A 19,992-nucleotide genomic window follows, 5' to 3' on the forward strand; every position below is an offset into this window, starting at 1 on the left:
GGAGACGATTTAGTCTCCCTGAATGGGGCTTCGTTTATTGCAGGATGCCTTTATAGCCGGATTGGCCGATTTATACCTATGTTGCAGTTCCTTGGTTGTAAATGATTTGACTGTTGTAAATGTGCACTGGTTATGATTACCTCGCAAGTAATTTGATATATTATAAATATGAAACTCAAACAGATCGGACAAAATAAATAAACACTTCAATCAACCCCATCCACATGTGCTATTCGTCTCGTGCTATACATCAATAACTAAATGAAAAAAGAATAAAAATTAATTCTGTACTTTCAAATTGCATTTTCCATGATACGATTGGTGTATTATTTCGGTCTTGTACCTTGTACTTACTGGCCTGCAATATTGAGTAGATAAGTACATATACTCATGGGATTTACAGGTCAGACACATGAAAAACAAGCAAATTTTGTCTCCCTTTTATGTAAATGTACAGTTTGTGATTCAAACTGCAGGATTAAGATTTGTAGTAGTGAAGCTTTTCACATGATTGGGTCATACACATATGTACGCTAGGTCCAAGAGTACAGCAGAATCTGAGAAAATCTGCTACACATTTTCAGAGCTCTTGGGATGATGTCCTTGCAGTATCTAGAAACGCTTGATCAACAGTGGTTGTAGTCCTTGTGAGTTGATCACTTTTGCACATTGTGGTCCTTCCTGCTCAAAAAGGATGTAATATGGGGAATTGCATCTTGGAGATGTGTAATTAGTACAACTTATTAAATGTAAATTGTCCAAATAGGGGTTCCCAAAATATGTATGTACCCAAGACCTCAATTATCCCTAAGATGACAATGCCTATGAACTGGCCTAAATGACCTGAAAATGCATACTAAAATCTAATTTGTTCCAAATAGGGTCTGCCAAAATAAAGCTTGCCTGGGGCCCCCAAATTTCTAAGATGTCCCTGAATTGGGCTCCGTACCCCTTGAATAATACTGTACCACTTCTAAGGTGAGAGGTGGGTTTCATGAAAATGTATAAAAGATACCAATGCTGAAAAACTACAGTTACGGTTAACTAGCTTAATCTTCTTAGACTCAACCAACAGTTCTGCAATTGGCAGATTGTATTTGGTTGATACAAAAGTAACCTCAGAAGAAAATCATTAATGTAGTCATTCTTGCCATTATCATGGGGGAAGAATAGGAATGAAGACCTTCATTTCTGACAAACTTCATTATACCTTCTGAGGGGAGCAAAGGGGTTTTCCATTCAGATGTTCATCATTTCTGTAGTGGTGATTTTTTTGTAACTAAAGGGAGCAAACTTCCTTCCAACTTCCTTTCTCCCTATCTGGGGAAATGGATGTAATATGGACTGGATTTACTTACTCTCTCATGATTGAAGCTTTTGCGTCGGGTCTGGTCTCAAGCACAGAGAGCAGTGACTGGGTGTACGTCTTTTCTTGTGTAATCGAACAGGTTGAAGTGTAGAAAGGATCTTCTATGATCACTCAGACAATTGTATTGTCCATGTTTTCCAAAACATCGACAGCATGTGTTGCTTTAGCTACTTCTTCCATCAAGTTGCACAGAAAACAAATTCAGATTCTTTGAGAGTTGTGAAGGCTAATTTGTGTGATGCTCTAGGCATCAAGCCATAAACCAATAAACGTCATCTAAATTTGCTTGTTGAGAGGGGTGTAAAAATACAAGCCTATTAGGGACTACAAATGTCCCTCACTCATCTTCCTTCTCAATACAGTTATCATTATTTCATCAGTTATCTCCACAGGAACATTCCTTTCCCCCAATCTGGCAGGAGAGAGGGAGAACAAAAATACCTTGGAGCCACAGTACGATAGCCTTGCGTGGAAAAGGAGGAGTAGCTTTCTCAGTACGTCATTGAGATGGTGTTTGTGTTGCTTTATGTAGATGGGCTATGGGCAGTTTCCAGTGAGACAGTAGGCCTAAGGAAAACAAACTGAGAAGCCTATAAAAATGTAAAAAAACTTTAGCAGCTGCTGATGTATGACTAAAACCACACGTTTTGGCTTTTGCCAAGAAACTTAGATGTTAGTTAATGCGATTGGGCTTAAACAGGAGCTAAACACAATGAAAATTCTCAATCTCTAAAACAGAATGGCCCTTAATGATGATTGGGAGCCACTTTTTTATTGGTGTGTTAAGTATTTAGTCATGTGAATCTCAAACATCTAGCACTGGAGAACGTAACCACTTGCTGCAACATTAAAATAAACAAATCATGCCCATTCCTTCTTCGGAACATAAATATATGCTGTATTTCAAATAATGCCCCACTCGAGTCACTTGTCTAGTAATATAATAAACCTACTCTCATTTTGAAAGATACTGAATACCCACACTAGATTTAATGGAAAGACAGTTTTATGAAACAAAGGGTTAGTGTTATGGTCAGGGGTCCCTTAGAATAGATAACCATATAATTATATTTATAATAGAATTACACCTTTAAAAGGTGACCAGTTATGGGACCAACACCATGACCTGAGTAAGCACCATTGCATGTAATCAGTACACATGTTGCAGCAGAGGTACCTGTTGGGATTTCAGATAATGCGATACAAAGTGCTGCTGCAATTTCTCATTGGCATAGTTGATGCACAGTTGCTCCAAGCTATTTTCGGGGAAGGATTCAAACCCGTATACATCCAGCAGGCCTGAAAAAATACGCACAGTCAGATATAAACTTAACATGCTCCCTTGATGTTTGAACGTTTAACTGTATTCATTTATTGTGGTAGTATATGGCACAGACCTTAACCTATAGGTAGTGGAGTGCATTACATTAAATAGGCTACAGAGAAATAGCTGCAACAGAGAGGCACAATCCATAGGTATAATTATGATTAAACAGAACAAGGCAAAAAAGTAAGAATGCTACAAAATGCACTAAACAAATAAAAGCTATAGTAGTAGCAAAGAGGAGTCTAGTATGCCTCTGGTTGCAGTTACAGCTTACATGTGTGTGTTTGTAGAGCTTTGTGGAAGGCTCTTAAGTTTAAATTGCATCTGAGATATTTGGGTAAGTTGGTCCAAGTCCTGAAAGCTTGACAGGGGATACCATAGGTTTGGTTGGGCACAGGACGTGGCTGCAGGCCCTGCGCCCAACCTCACCCCTTGCAGGACCGAAGGTGCATTGTGGGGTTGTTCTAGTAAGATATGGTAATAATCTATTATTTTACATTTAAAAAAACTAAAAGTTCAATGAAAAAAACAGTATTGTTGGGTATGGTCATAATCTCTTACAGAAAAAAACCAGAAATTCACTGGAAACACCAGTGGATAAAGCGAGGTTATATTTAAGTGAAAATGTCAGTTTCAAAATAAGATACAGTAAAAAAAAACAACAAGAAAAAAAAACACTAAAATTCACCAGTCTTAGTTGATTGAAGTAACTATAGCTTGTGCCATGAAGTAACGATAACACATGCCCTTGCCATGCACTGTTTATATACACGCTTAAAACATCACTAATATCACGTTGAATTACAGCATTGATAGCATCACTGATGAATTCAGTGAATTGCTAAGGTTTTTTCCCAATATAAAGATATTATAACTGTGAGAAGTTGGCCTGATGTATGATGTCACTAGTTCTAGTGTACACCTTATATCAGTCCAAATACCCTTATGGTGATTGGTTGTAAAGTCAACCTTATAGACCAGCTATCCTAGTGGTAGCATGGACAAGAGCAGTCTTAGGCTAAACTCTGAATGGCATGTGAAGCCAGCTGTGATACCATATATAATCCCTTGAATACCAACTGAAAGGACACCACAACAGATATATATATAAAATAAAGTGTATTTATTCTAGTCAAACCCTCAGCACTCTTTATGAGATTAGAGGTAAGTACAACACAGTCTTATTTAAGCATACATTAAGTCACACAGGTAAGTAATACAGTTAGGCCCTAGGGGCCACGCAAACCATATACTAAGTAAGTGGTATAAGGACCACTGTCACGGAAATAGAATAGGCCTGGGCCTAGGGAATCGCTGGGGCTACACTACACTAGCGTTAGTTAGGAAGTGGGAGGCCCACGGGATTCGTGTGCAGAGTGGAAACACTCACGCGTAATGCGTAAAAGTCACTAGCAATAGTACAGTTTAGAAAACGATAGATTTAGGACACTTCCGGAGTAGCTAGGAAGTCGAGACTGGAAAACTAGACACTAGGATAGTCACTATCCTGATGAGCACCGGAGTACCCAAGTTACCTAGCCCACAGGCTGCGGGTGCATAGGGGTGAAGTTGCGTCGGTTTTCGTCGTCGACTCCTATGGATGCCTGAAGAAAGATGCTGACAGGCAGTCAGTGAAGAGTGTCCGGTGGATCCCAAGGCTGGGATCAAGAAGAGAGGAGACCTGCAAGCAGAAGGGACAGAGTCAAGGTCACTAGCCAGTGACCACGTGGAACCAGGAAGGAACCAGGCGATGTCGTGAAGATTGCAGGTGAAGGTGAAGCTTGTCGCTGCAGCCAGGAGGACCAGGAAGCGTCGAGGACGACCAGGACCAGGAGGCGAGCTGTCCCACGAAGGCTCTTGCTGTCGGCGGCGTCGAAGTTGGACTAGGACTCACCAAGCCTTGGCAAGCGGAACCCACGAAGAACGGAGGACTTGCTTCTGGTGCAGACCAGGAAGGTCTGGGGTGCTTCTTCTTTGCAGAGAAGCGGGAGCCAGTCTGGAGGAGCCAAACCAGCGCAGAAGATTTCAGGGTGCGTCGTCACCAAGGCCACTAGCCAGCGGGCAAGCAACCGGACAGACGCGGCAAGCAGGAAAATGCAGAAGGGCCCCACGCAGGACTCGTGGAGTGTGGGGGGCTGATCTTCGGTTCAGATGATGCTTGGGGTTGGGGCTTCTCAATCCCCGGTGCACAACTTCGAGGGTGCCTCAGAAGCTGCGCTTGAAGTTACTAGCCACTTTTCCCAGGTAGCCGGTCGCTCGTCGCCTCCACGGATCTCAGCTTTGCTGTGGATGTGGATCAGGGTCGGAGAAGTCTGGAAGTAAAGGCTCTGGTCGGGCTCTGCAGTCGGTTCCTCGTAGAACGTGGGCAAAGCAAAGGGTAGTCTCTTGATGGTGCCTGTTTGCACAGGGTAGCCACTCCTTGGCTACAAGGGAGATTCTTCAGTCTTCTTCTTTCGTCGAATGTCGAAGGTCCAGAGGTTCTGTTCAGTTTTGCAGGTTCAGGATAATCTAAAGTCTTGAGGCCCAACTCCCACTCTTATACTAATCTGGGGGGCTGGGATACCTGCTAGGTCACGCCTTATGGGTGGGACCTGGGAGGGGGTGGTTACACCCACTTCCCTTTGTCCAGTTTCGCGCCAGAGCTGGGGCTGGAGTGCCCCAGCGCCGGTTTGAACTGGACTATGCAAGGAACACCTTGTGTGCCCCAGGCATGTCTCATTCCTTTCAGCCCACCCTGCCCCAATACACTAAAGGCTGTCTGGGGAGGTGCTAGCACCTCCCCAAGCAGGAAACCTATTGTCCAGGCCTCCCTGGCTGGGATCACTCCCAGCTGCAGGAGGTCAGACTTGTGTCTGTGGCAGCAGCATCCATTTTGTGATGCTGAGGCTTTGGTTAGAGTTAAACAGCAAAGTAGGATTTTAACATGTCTCTCCCTCTAGAAGGGGGGAATAATATCCTCATCACCAGAAATGGTATGGGGGTATTATTCCAAAGTGTTAGACACCTTACACGACATGTTTTGATAAAGCCAAACCATAGTTACCATAACCGTTTAAGATTATAAGTCACTTTAAGAGTATATGGTAGGCTATATCATAGAACAGCTATAAGGACATGGTTCCCAAAGCTGCAGACAGGCTCAGCTCATGCTAGAGCACCATCTCACATGTTACCAAGCACTCTGCCTCCAGGATTGTTAAGGCCTGCCATAGGAGTGACTGATAGGTACACATGTGTCTATATATAAGGGTAGATATAGGCATACTATATCTAAGCAAGGGGTGATTACACGACCTTGCCCCAGCTGAGTGATCAGCCAGTTGTGTCTGATTGGAAGGCCAGACCAGGGGTGGCATAATACATGCTGCAGCCCCTGGGAGGCCTAGGGTACACCTATGCCCTGGGTACACTGTACAGGGTCCAATAAGGTGATCCTTACCAATTGGGAATGTACCTAGGGTACATGGAGTCCATTTTAAAGAGAGAGCAGACAGCCTGAGACCCTGAATGGCAGGATCTCAGGCCAACTAAGTCGAAAAACCAGCTAGACACTAGGCAAAACGTTGGGGGTAACCATAGTCAGATATCCACCTTCCTACAATAACCATACCTAAATATAACGTCACTTTAACCTTTTTTCAGTAAATATAATATAGCCTTATAGCCTGCTGTAGCGGGCTATACCGGCTATTAAAGGCCCGCTGCAGCGTTAAAGGCCCGAGCCGAAGGCGAGGGACTTTAACAAAAGCAGCGGGACTTTAATAGCGGTATAGCCCTGCTACGAAGGGCTATAAGGCTATTAGAACATTCTGCCACTAGAGGGCAAAATGTTCTAATAAATTAAACAAAGGCTTCTCGAAGCTCGAGGGGATTTAAATCCCCTCGAGCTTCGAGAGGCTTTTGTAAAACATTGGAATGTTGCTCTGCGGGCCTTTACCGGCCTGTAGAAGCACGGAGCTCTCCATTGTCTGCAATGGAGTGCTCCACATTCCAATGTTCTAATAGTTATTATAATCATACCCAACTACAACATCACTTTAACCTTTGCTTTTTTCACTCAATAAGATAGTTAAGATAGATAGACAGAGAGATAGAGTAAATGTCGAAATAATTTAACATAAGCTCCTAAGTGGTGTTATTTTATTTCCCTACCAAACTTGCTTTCTATGGGAGTGTGTTATAGTACCTGTGAGCAGCTATGTGCAGTGCTAGACTTACTCCACGACTGGGCTAAACTACATGAAACCCAGTTTTGACCTTTTTAGGACTGAGTGTAGTTTGTTAATAGCATTGGTCTTACTCTATTTTGTTGATATGTGTTTGTATTAACATGCCCTTCCCTAAACGCCTCCGCTTTAGTTGTAACTATTACCCATTTCCTGACACTTCCTCTTGTCCTTCCTACCAGCGTGTACAGAGATCCCTGCCACCTTGGCGCAGGTCTCCACCTAGGAAAGGCAGAGGTCTCCGCTTGTAGGTTTGTGAATAGCACTTTATTTTAGTATGTACAGTAGTACTCCTGTAGTACAACTTTACCTACTATAAAATGCAGTTTGTTACCAGAAACAAAAATCTTTGAGATTCCCATTCTATTGGATAGGATGTTGATAAAGTGTCTTGCTCTATAGTATCACACACTGAAGATAGCATGACCATGTGACAAGTGTTACCGCCTGTCTAAGCTTCTAAGAATTGGGATCAGACAGGGCTTTTATTGAATTGGGCTTTTCCCCAGTGAGCTGGAACCTCTGCAGGCTGGGTTTGAAAGACCAAGCCGCTCCTGGTGCCTGTGTCACTTTACCCAGCTCCCTGAGGATAATTGCAGCAAGGACAGGGAAGCTTCAAGCGAGAGGGAGGGGAAAAGTAGAGAGAAAGCGACCAGAGGGGGCGAAGAGAGGAGAGAGAGAATGGGTCTGTTTTCAGCTTTTTGCCACGGTTGCCTTTGGTTCTGCTAAGAATGCCATCTAGAATTGTAGAAGGAGCAGTTTTTGTGCTCCATTTAGGACACAATTCTGACTGATTATCATTTACAAGGTGATTTTACATATGTGAAGTGCTTTTACAATGCAACTTACTTGCACATACAGGCACATAATAATAGCTATTGTACTGGCTAAGGTGAACGATGAGGGTTTCATTTTCTGTTCATCTAGCACTCCAAGAGCACTGCATCAGGCACACACAATGTTTTTTTTAAAACATGATGTTGCTGATTCAAATTGATTATGAACAATTTGTGGTGTCTCTGGTAATGCAGCTACAAGGTTTTTCCAAATGAGAACCTAGATTTAAAACAAAGAAATCAAAACACATTCCATTTTCCAAGAGCATACCTATAAAATTGGTCCACTTGATAGAGTCAGCACATATACTTCCATTGATCATTGTAACCAACCAGTCAAATAATCTGTGGGAAAAAGAGGTCTCCATTAGTTATAAGAGGATGGCTAGTTGGTAACTCATGCAATAATGTACTTTGAGAGCATGCATGGGTCGCAGTTCAAACGATGTCTTTAAGCAGTTGAGTAGCATTTTATTTGATTATTTATATCGAGTGAGGATGCAGACTATCAGTTAGGAGACCTCATCAAGTAATAACGTCACTATTCTGTATCAGAGTCAGTTAGGTTACTATAATTTAAAACATAGCTCAGTACTGGGTAACTGTGTCACAGCGCAGTAAGGTTTAATTGATAGGATACAAGTGTCAAGCATTTATCTGTACCACAACAGTTAATGAGTTGAAAACAGAACACAAGACAAAACCCACTCCAATTTATAAAAATAGGATACATTTTAACAAACAGATAGACACCAAAATAATGATCAGGGGAACCGTGGATATGACCATTAGGAGTTTTAGAGTTTTCTAGCGCCAAAATGCCAACCATGGGTATCTGGTCATGCTAGACCGGGGCAAATTAAAAATTTAAGGCTGACCGCGATGGAGTGAGGGTCGGCGACAGGGACAAGGTTTGTGCCTGTGAAAAATGTACCTCCTGACTTAGTCTTATTTTCTGGAGATATTCTTTCGTTGGTGGGGAGCCAGTTTGATCCGACAGAGGGTTCGACGACAGCAGGCTGCTACTCGGCAATGGCCCTGGTGAAGCCCTCCATGTTGGGACTGTAGGAAACTGGGTTTTGCTGCAGTTGTCCTCCCACTTTTTGCCACTTTTATAGCAGCTAGATGCTGAGTTTCGACTGACAGTGCACTGAGGCCTGCTACTGATCAGACCTCAGAGCCAGTGCTCTTTCCTTACCACAAGGTGAGGTCTGATTGTTTACAATTGGCCAAGGGCTTTAGTACCCCTGTTAAGTCCCTAGTAAATAGTACCCTTGGTACATTGGGCATGAGTATTAAAGATGGTCCCTAAGGGCTGTTGTATATCTTATGCTACCCTAAGGGACCAACACACAAATTCCAAACAGACTGCCATTGCAGGCTGCATGACATTGTACAAACCATGTTTGAAAACAGGACATGGCACACTCTTGTGTGGCATGCCAAAGACATTGCATAGGATATATGTAAGTCACCCCTACAGCAGCCTTGGAGACCGAAGGCAGTGTGAATTATACCACATGTGAGGAAATATCTGCATGAGGTCAGAAACAATACCTGCTCTAGCAAGAGGTGTTTACACCTCCTCCAGCAGGATAGCTAGTAAATTAGCATGTCAAGGCAGGGAGCTTCAAAGAGAAGACGGTCTTTGGTATGCGAATCTGGCTTCTTCCAGACCATAGAGATACACCAACTGCCCGAGGCCTATTTAGCACCAGGACAGGTGGAAAATTAGCTAAGCAAGGAGGCGTACCTCACCTCCAGGCTAGTCACACCCCTAGCATTGGCTACCTAGGTGAGCACGAAAATTAAGATTTCACCATCTTAGTTGTGGTGAAATTCAGAACTCCGGGACAGGAGGATACCCACTCCCCACAAGAAGTGGTCATCTAGGGGGTGCAGTACCCCAGGGGCAAGTAGCCCATTGGCTACTACCGTTCACTCCCGTTAATGCCCACAATTTGAGTATTTAGGTGCCCCCCTGACATCAGAAAATCAGATTTGTCTGCCTAAAGAAGAAGGACAAAAAAGAGCTCATCTCACGAGATCTGAGAAGCAGCGACTGACTTGGAGCCAAGTCTTAATCAACAAGGAGCTACAGAGGGAAAGAACAAACAGGTTGATATATATATATATACACAGTGACTGTCATGTGAGGAAGTTTTTTTCTTAGCAAATATAGATAATCTAGGCAGCAGAGTGTGAGGACACTACCTCGAATGAAAGTGAGGAGTGTTTTGGAGATATATATATTATATATATACATATATATATATCTCCTGTTCATTATAGGCTCCGCATCTGGAGGTTAGGTGTATAAGCGGAGGAAGGAGTTCTATCACACTTTTTCCAAAACACTCCTCACTTTCATTCAAGGTAGTGTCCTCACACTCTGCTGCCTAGATTATCTATATTTGCTAAAAAAAAAAATCCTCACATGACAGTCACGGTGTCTACATAACCCCTATACATATAGGGATGTCTACTTAATACCAAGTCAGAAAAAGGTTACATCAATCTGTATGTAGACCTGAAAAAATTCTTATGTGAAAAAAGGACAAGATGGCACCTCACGTGCGCACCACCAATGGAGCTTACTGATTGGTACTCACCAGCTATGCCCACTTTTCTCATCATTGGTAACCATCTTGTCTCAAATAATAAATGTGTGTCCCGAAAAAAAGTGCAAAGAATTATACCAAGTGTGGTGTTTATAAATCAAGCCCCATGATTTAGGCCTAAAGGTTTGCAAAAATGCAGCCAATTTTTAGTTTGAATAAGTGCATACGTGAATAATAAAGTTGGTAATTGTGCTACTTATTTCAATTTTAAAATCACGGGGTCTTGATTTATAAACACCACACTTGGTATAATTCTTTGCACTTTTTTATAAGTATAGGGGGTATGGAGACACAGTGACTGTCATGTGAGGAAGTTTTTAGCAAATATAGATAATCTAGGCAGTAGACTGTGAGGACACTACCTCGAATGAAAGTGAGGAGTGTATTGGAGCCAAGTCTGCCTGCTGTGCCTCACAATTGCATGGACCTGCCTCGTCCAGAAAGCATCGTCCCCTCCAAAAGCTGTGGAAGAGTGACCCACGACTTTACCTTGTCAGCAACATCTCCCTTGGAGCAGAGGAGCTGCTTCCCTGCACGTTTGCAGATTACCCTACCAGACCAAACAGCACTGCACACGAACCCCCCAGCCCGAGTTGCAGTGAACCAATGGTGCCCCTGAGACAGACGCTATAGAGTTGAGATCCCCCTTGGGCTCCACCGGGCTGGCCCTCACCTGCAGCCTCTATTGCCAGACAGCAGGAACCGCAAGAGCCTCAACCCAAACAGAGCAAAAACTCAACACCAAGAAGCACCACTGCACCGGAGCCCCACAGCTAGGGGAGAAGTGGACCAACATGCCAACGGGGTCCTGAGACCCTCAAGAGCTGAGCCCACCTTTGAGTTCGGCCACACTGAGCCACCAGTCCACGCCTGCAGCCTATTTTTGCAGTCCCCCCTACAACTGCGAGTGCCTCCCATAGTGCGACCCTGTCGGAGAAATCACCACTGCAGCTGAGCCCACCATGCAGAGTTCTAGTGGACAAGCGGTGTCCCTCCATGCCAGAGCATCTAAAGGACTGACACCCCCCCCCCCCGAGGGTTCGTCCAGATTGGTCTCCCAGTCCCTGCATGCAGCCTCTTTGTGACCGGACCATTCCTCATTGCTTTAAATGGGGCACCGGACACTGAATTGCACCTCTGTACCCGGACGCCTCAGAGCGAACCGAGGTGGTAACCTGTTGGTGCCGCCTTAGACCTTGCCTCATACTTTCCTTAAATCCCAAAGGGCAGTCCCGTATGTAGCTGCTAAGTGCCCGAATGAAGTTGACTCCTCTGGCCCTGACCTTGTAGTGGCCATCTCGTCAGGTTTTTCTGTTGTTAGGAAAGATCGTATAGGGAAAAAAAGGGGGAGGACTAGCCATAGTCTATCGGGACTATCTGGAAGCCTTCTTTACAGAGATCCCTACAGGCTTTGACTGTGAAGTGCTCTTCTTCAAGATTGCTATTAATCACACCTATTCCGTCAATGGTCTTGTTTATCGGCCTCCCGGTCCAAGGGCTAATTTTATGCATACTATCGGGCAGCTACTTGAACATAAAGTGAACTCCCAGGACAACACTATTCTCTGTGATCTTAATTTTCACCTTGAGAATCAACAAAACAAAGATTTTAGCGTCCTTCTGGACCAGGGTAGGTTGAGAACAGATTACGGGAGGCCCCACTCACAGAGTTGGTCACCTCCTGGACGCCGTCTTTACCGAATGCCCTTTTTTGAAATTCAACAATACTCTTCAACTACACTGGTCGGACCATTCATCAGTTACACTAACTCTTACAATGCCTTTTATAGCTGGCAATAGGATTTTTCCAGTAAAAAGGCAGAGGCGATACCAATGGCATTGTTTAGAGAGAACTAAGTTCAATACCCAACTGGTCAATAGCAGACCCTTTTTATCTCAAGACCCAGAGATAGCAACGCTATATTATCACAACTGGATTGTGTCATCGGTACATGCATTAATCCCCCAGAAACCAGGGAAAATCAGCAGAACGGCTCCTACTGTGCCATGGTTCTCTGTGGAGTGAAGGCTTTTTAAAGAGGCGATGTCGTAGACAAGAGAGGCGTTGGGAGACAGTCCTAGGATACCATGGAGAAAGAAATATATAAGGAATTAGTAACAATACAAAGAAATTATTTATAAAACTAAAATCGACTATTTCTCGGAGAAAATTAAAGCAGCTAAGAACAATACTAAAGAACTGTTTGTTACGGTCCAGGAACTTAGCCGTACTGAGGAGTATAGGAATACTGCAGTAGACCAAGCATTTTGTAACACCCTAGCATCTTTCTTCTGTGGAAAGGTATCCAGCATTTATGATGCGTTTGCTCTGCGGCCCCTAAAGGACGTAAGCACTCCTCTCATACAAAGTGATGTGGTGATAGTAGAATCAAAAGCTTCCAACATTCTCCCAGTTTACGATCTTCTCCAATTCTCAGATTTTGCACCTATGTCTTATGAGCAGCTTGGTAAACTTTTATGTGCCACTAAAACAGGATCGCCAACGGATCGGTGTCTAAGATAGTGCAGACAGCGGCAGAGACCGTTGCATATCAACTCAGACATATTTAATCTAGCTCTTGAAACTGGAATATTCCCAAAAATCTGGAAAAAGACCTATTTTAACCTTGTTAAAAAAAAAAAAAAAAAACTTAGACCGATCAGATCCAAGTAACTATCGAACAATCTCCCACCTGCCCTCATCACTACTTTTATTAATGCCAATCATATCCTTGACTCCACGCAGTACGGTTTCCCGAGTTTGCTCTGATTGTCAAGTATTGAATCTTTCATAGATTCACATGCTTGTATCTTCCCCGTCGTCATGGTGGGAGTCTCACGGTAAAGGAAATAGATAGCAGTAAAAGAAAAAACTGCCTTTGTATCATAGATACTATAGACTTTGGTATCCCTGTATCATTATGTGGATCAAATATCAGCCAATGAGACGCCAGCCCTGAGATCACACTCTCCAGCAGAGCCATCCTACCTAAGGTTTCTAACCGCCGTCGTGTGAGAAGGAGTCTCCCTGAGCTCTGCTCAGTTTGTTTCTCTGGTTGAACTTTTGACCTGTGCTTTACAGCATTCCCTTCTGGATTTGAGGTATTGTCTTTTCAATTTTTCTTCAAGTTGTCTGAGAACCCTAATGTAGGAAGGTGGATATCTGACTATGGTTACCCCCAACTTTTTGCCTAGTGTCTAGCTGGTTTTTCGACTTAGTTGGCCTGAGATCCTGCCATTCAGGGTCTCAGGCTGTCTGCTCTCTCTTTAAAATGGACTCCATGTACCCTAGGTACATAACCAATTGGTAAGGATCACCTTATTGGACCCTGTACAGTGTACCCTAGGTACCCAGGGCATAGGTGTACCCTAGGCCTCCCAGGGGCTGCAGCATGTATTATGCCACCCCTGGTCTGGCCTTCCAATCAGACACAACTGGCTGATCACTCAGCTGGGGCAAGGTCGTGTAACCACCCCTTGCTTAGATATAGTATACCTATATCTACCTTATATATAGACACATGTGCACCTATCAGCCACTCCTATGGCAGGCCTTAACAATCCTGGAGGCAGAGTGCTTGGTAACATGTGAGATGGTGCTCTAGCATGAGCTGAGCCTGTCTGCAGCTTTCGGAACCATGTCCTTATAGCTGTTCTATGATATAGCCTACCATATACTCTTAAAGTGCCTTATAATCTTAAACGGTTATGGTAACTATGGTTGGGCTGTATCAAAACATGTCGTGTAAGGTGTCTAACACTTTGGAATAATACCCCCACACCATTTCTGGTGATGAGGATATTATTCCTCCCTTCTAGAGGGAGAGACATGTTAAAATCCTACTTTGCTGTTTAACTCTAACCAAAGCCTCAGCATCACAAAATGGATGCTGCTGCCACAGACACAAGTCTGACCTCCTGCTGCTGGGAGTGATCCCAGCCAGGGAGGCCTGGACAATAGGTTTCCTGCTTGGGGAGGTGCTAGCACCTCCCCAGACTGCCTTTAGTGTATTGGGGCAGGGTGGGCTGAAAGGAATGAGACATGCCTGGGGCACACAAGGTGTTCCTTGCATAGTCCAGTTCAAACCGGCGCTGGGGCGCCCCAGCTCTGGCGCGAAACTGGACAAAGGGAAGTGGGTGTAACCACCCCCTCCCAGGTCCCACCCATAAGGCGTGACCTAGCAGGTATCCCAGCCCCCCAGATTAGTATAAGAGTGGGAGTTGGGCCTCAAGACTTTAGATTATCCTGAACCTGCAAAACTGAACAGAACCTCTGGACCTTCGACATTCGACGAAAGAAGAAGACTGAAGAATCTCCCTTGTAGCCAAGGAGTGGCTACCCTGTGCAAACAGGCACCATCAAGAGACTACCCTTTGCTTTGCCCACGTTCTACGAGGAACCGACTGCAGAGCCCGACCAGAGCCTTGACTTCCAGACTTCTCCGACCCTGATCCACATCCACAGCAAAGCTGAGATCCGTGGAGGCGACGAGCGACGTGGGACCGGCTACCTGGAAAAAGTGGCTAGTAACTTAAAGCGCAGCTTCTGAGGTACCCTCGAAGTTGTGCACCGGGGATTGAGAAGCCCCAACCCCAAGCACCATCTGCACCGAAGATCAGCCCCCCACACTCCATGAGTCCTGCGTGGGGCCCTTCTGCATTTTCCTGCTTGCCGCGTCTGTCCGGTTGCTTGCCCGCTGGCTAGTGGCCTTTGTGACGACGCTCCCTGAAATCTTCTGCGCTGGTTTGGCTCCTCCAGACTGGCTCCCGCTTCTCTGCAAAGAAGAAGCACCCCAGACCTTCCTGGTCTGCACCAGAAGCAAGTCCTCCGTTCTTCGTGGGTTCCGCTTGCCAAGGCTTGGTGAGTCCTAGTCCAACTTCGACGCCGCCGACAGCAAGAGCCTTCGTGGGACAGCTCGCCTCCTGGTCCTGGTCGTCCGACGCTTCCTGGTCCTCCTGGCTGCAGCGACAAGCTTCACCTTCACCTGCAATCTTCACGACATCGCCTGGTTCCTTCCTGGTTCCACGTGGTCACTGGCTAGTGACCTTGACTCTGTCCCTTCTGCTTGCAGGTTTCCTTTCATCCTGATCCCAGCCTTGGGATCCACCGGACACTCTTCACTGACTGCCTGTCAGCATCTTTCTTCAGGCATCCATAGGAGTCGACGACGAAAACTACGCATCTTCACCCCTATGCACCCGCAGCCTGTGGGCTAGGTAACTTGGGTACTCCGGTGCTCATCAGGATAGTGACTATCCTAGTGTCTAGTTTTCAAGTCTCAACTTCCTAGCTACTCCGGAAGTGTCCTAAATCTACCGTTTTCTAAACTGTACTATTGCTATTGACTTTTACGCATTACGCGTGAGTGTTTCCACTCTGCACACGAATCCCGTGGGCCTCCCACTTCCTAACTAACGCTAGTGTAGTGTAGCCCCAGCAATTCCCTAGGCCTAGGCCTATTCTATTTCCGTGACAGTGGTTCTTATACCACTTACTTAGTATATGGTTTGCGTGGCCCCTAGGGCCTAACTGTATTACTTACCTGTGTGACTTAATGTATGCTTAAATAAGACTGTGTTGTACTTACCTCTAATCTCATAAAGAGTGCTGAGGGTTTGACTAGAATAAATACACTATTTTATATATATATCTGTTGTGGTGTCCTTTCATTTGGTATTCAAGGGATTATATATGGTATCACAGCTGGCTTCACATGCCATTCAGAGTTTAGCCTAAGACTGCTCTTGTCCATGCTACCACTAGGATAGCTGGTCTATAAGGTTGACTTTACAACCAATCACCATAAGGGTATTTGGACTGATATAAGGTGTACACTAGAACTAGTGACATCATACATCAGGCCAACTTCTCACACCTAAATAGAGACTTTTCAGACCATGCAGATCTTGTAGGAAGGCTCAGTTATAACAAGGATTGTTTGTACTGCCTCTATCCTAAGCATATCCCTAAAGAATGCAAACATTGTAGGACATTTTCAGCAAAGAATCTTAAGGATAGAGAGGCACGCCTTTTATTGTGGCTCCAAAAGAAAAAGGCCACTTCAGAATCTGAAGATGCTTCTAAGGCTCACTCTGCTTCAAAACGCAAGGGTGGAGCTGCGGAGGAAAAATCGGATTTAAAAAAGCAAAAAATCAGCAAATATAAGGAAAAAGAGTCATCTTCCTCATCTTTGCCTCATACTCCTTTCAAAAAGTCCTCAGAGACTAGGGCTCCGTCGTCAGATCCGTCGACGAAGAGAGTTTCCGCGACCATTCGGTCGACGAAACCGTCGACAACAACATCGACAACAGTCACAACGACGACAACAGTCACAACGACGAAGACTTCGGCGACAGCGAATACGAAGATGACTGTCGACAATTGGGTCATCGACGACACAGTCGACAAGAACGGAGACGACACCGTCGACGACTACTTTTATAACACAGTCGTCGATTTCGTCGACGACACGGAGACCCAGGAAGACGCGGAGACTGAGGACGGCTGGGAAGGAGACGAGGATCCTGAAGAACGGTGGAGCGAGGAGTGGTGGTGCCCAGTGGAGGAGGCTGGAGAGCGGCCGCAACTGAGGAGAGTTGCGGCGGAGCCGGTGAGTCCTAGTGTTTTTGGGGGACAGGGAGGAGGGTGAGTGGGAGGAGGGAGGTGTATCTAGGGAAGGGCACGGGTAGCGAATCGGAGAAATCCATTCAGAAGTTCTTGTGTGGCACATCATTTTTCCATTCCTCACAAACGTGGCGTTTCTTTGACTTACTATCAGCAGTGTAAGCTATTTTCAGGTTCTTTTATTCCCTTTTCAGCATGTGTCCAACTTTGGCTTTTTAAGACACGCTTTCCCCTATAAACTCACTATTCGGTTGAATGCTTCTCCACGAGATGAATGTGCTCTGGTCTTCTGTCTTCCTTAGGGGTATCTGACATTAAATACAGTCGTGTGGTGACTGGTAGAGACCAAAGACTCAAATAAACAGTGTACCGGACGGCTCCCTTTTCTCTCCTCTTCTATGAGCCTCCGGTGAGACACCATCAAGACCAAGGAGGAGCCAGGAACATCTACCCCGGACTCCCCATCCAGCTCAACCCATAGTACATCGGGAGAAGAACAGGAGGGAATACACTCTGCACAAATTGACAAACCTCTTCCTGATAATAAACAACGTGTTTTCGGAAAATATATTCAGCCTCCTCGCTTGTTTATCAAACCCGCCCTCCCACAGTCACATCATAGAGTTCCTCTGCAAACCACCAGATCGTACTCCCATTCACAGGAAATAACATCTCTCCGCCCTCGAGGCGGAAATTCTGTCTCTTTTGGTAAAAGGAGCAATAGAGGAGGTCCCTTTTCAACAGCAAGTGAAAGGATTCTACTCGCATTTTTTCATCATAAGAAAAAAGCAGTCAAACAAATGGAGACCGGTAATGAAACTCAGAGGCTTAAACAAGTTCATCAGAAAACAATCTTTCAGTATGCTGTCTCTTCAAGAAATTCTGATGATGTTGAGAAGAGGGGATTATTTGACATCTTTAGATCTATTAGATACGTACTTCTATATTCCAATCCACGTACGACACAGAGGGTATCTCAAGATTCGTGGTGGCAGGGCGCCACTACCAATTCAGAGTGTTACACTTCGGTCGCCGATCCGCACCCAAGAGAGTTCACAAAACACACAGTGCCGGTTGCAGCATATCTGAGACAGCAAGGTCATCAGATATATCCATATCTGGACGATTGGTTGATAAAGGGTGCATCGTTTCAGGACGTTCAAGAGTCTTTGCATCGTTGCATAGATCTCATCCAGTTTCTGGGGATACGGATAAACATGGAAAAATGGTCTCTCATTCCGTTCCAGTCTCTTCAATTCCTAGGAGCTTTACTGCAAACCAGGGAAGCAAAATCGTACCCTTCAGAAGAACGTATTCAAAAGATTCTGAAGCTATCAACACAGCTAAAGAAAAGAGTCCACTTCAGTAAGGATATTCGAATCCTTGTTGGGGATGATGTCATCCTGCATCCTAGACCTGCAATGGGTGCAACATCAAGGTTCCGTCATCAATCCTCAAATAAGGAAGGCGCCGTCATGGTGGGAAATAAGACAGAACTTAACAGAAGGGTTACTCTTCGAACCTCAATCTCCCAGCTTTATAATGACAACGGATTGTAAGGATGGGGAGCAAATCTTCAGGACCTAGATATACAAGGACACTGGATCAAACAATAGGCTCAGTTGCACATCAACTTATTGGAGCTGAAAGCGGTGTTCTTAGGTCTAAAAGCCTTTCTCCCCAGGATTCACAATTCTCCAGTTCTAGACAGGACAGACAGTACAACAACGATGTTTTATCTAATAAAACAAGGGGGAACAAGATCAAAGCCCTTATCAGCGCAAGCTCAAGAAATCTGGACATGGCTTTTAAAGCACAATATCTCTCTGCAAGTTCAACATGTCCCTGGAATACACAACATAAGAGCAGATTCGCTAAGCAGATCAACAAGTGTTTGCCACGAGTGGGAGCTCAATCAGGATCAGCTCAATCGAATATTTCGCCTATGAGGCACTCCAGCTCTGGACTTGTTTGCAACTCGAAAAAATGAGACGGGAACAGTGTCATTTAATTCGGATAGCCCCGGCATGGCCGAGACAGTTCTGGTTCTTGGAGCTTCTTCACTTATCAGTGACTCCCAGAGTGCAGTTTCCTCTAATCCAAGATTTGATTTCCATGAACAAGGGACAAGTTCTTCATCCGCAGTTGGCCTAGCTGAACTTATCGGCATGGAACCTCATGGGCACGAGTTTCAGTCCTTAAACATCAATGATGAATGCAGAGATATACTCTCTCATTCTCGGGCAATTTCTACAAATATAACCTATATAGCGAAATGGAAAAGTTCTTGCCAATGGTGTTTGATACAATCTATTCATCCCTTCCACTTTTCTCTGGAGCAGGTTCTCCCTTATTTGTTACATCTAGCCAAGTCAGGTCTTTCTCATGCATCAGTCAAAGTTAATCTTGCTGCCATTTCAAGATATCGCAGGAAACCAAATCATTCATCCCTTTGGTCACAGAGAGTAATAAAAGAATTCCTGAAAGGATTGTTCAGGGTTTTTCCTCCAATACGACGACCATCAGTTCCATGGCAACTTAACACGGCCTTGGCGCAACTAATGAAACCACCTTTCGAACCGATTCACAAAGCTGAGTTAAAGTTTGCATCTTGGACAATTGCTCTTCTTCTGGCTCAGACGTCAGCGAGAAGGGTCAGTGAAATTAAGGCTTTCTCCATCACAGAGGCTTTTCTTCAATTCAAATCGGACAAGGCGATATTGCAAACAAACCCTAAAATTCATTCCGAAAGTTCCTTCGGATTTTCACCTCAATGAGCCTATTGTTCTACCAACATATTTTAAAGACCCATTGTCGGTAGCAGAAAAACTTTGCACACATTAGATGTCAAGAGATGTTTAAAATTTTGTATTGACAAAACAAAGTCCTTTAGAAGAACAAGTCAGTTGCTAATAGCATTTGCTAGTCCCAGGAAAGGTTTGGCTTTATCAAGGTCTAGCATTTCCAGATGGATAACATCAGCTATTA

The 19,992-nt window shown here is 44.6% G+C and overlaps 1 protein-coding gene across 3 annotated transcripts in view; it reads right to left on the reverse strand.

The window, feature by feature from the left end:
* MYO19 (myosin XIX) overlaps nt 1-19,992 on the reverse strand; it is a 349,059-nt gene that overhangs the window by 166,492 nt on the left and 162,575 nt on the right. For all 3 annotated transcript variants that reach the window (XM_085649443.1, XM_085649445.1, XM_085649444.1), the window contains exons 12-13: nt 8,030-8,103; nt 2,547-2,668 (exon numbers count right to left, since the gene is read on the reverse strand). In XM_085649443.1, coding sequence (XP_085505569.1) covers nt 2,547-2,668; nt 8,030-8,103 — 196 coding nt within the window. The remainder of the gene's footprint in view (nt 1-2,546; nt 2,669-8,029; nt 8,104-19,992) is intronic.

Source organism: Triturus cristatus, chromosome 3_2 (assembly GCF_964204655.1).
Source record: "Triturus cristatus chromosome 3_2, aTriCri1.1, whole genome shotgun sequence".
Lineage (NCBI taxonomy): Eukaryota > Metazoa > Chordata > Amphibia > Caudata > Salamandridae > Triturus > Triturus cristatus.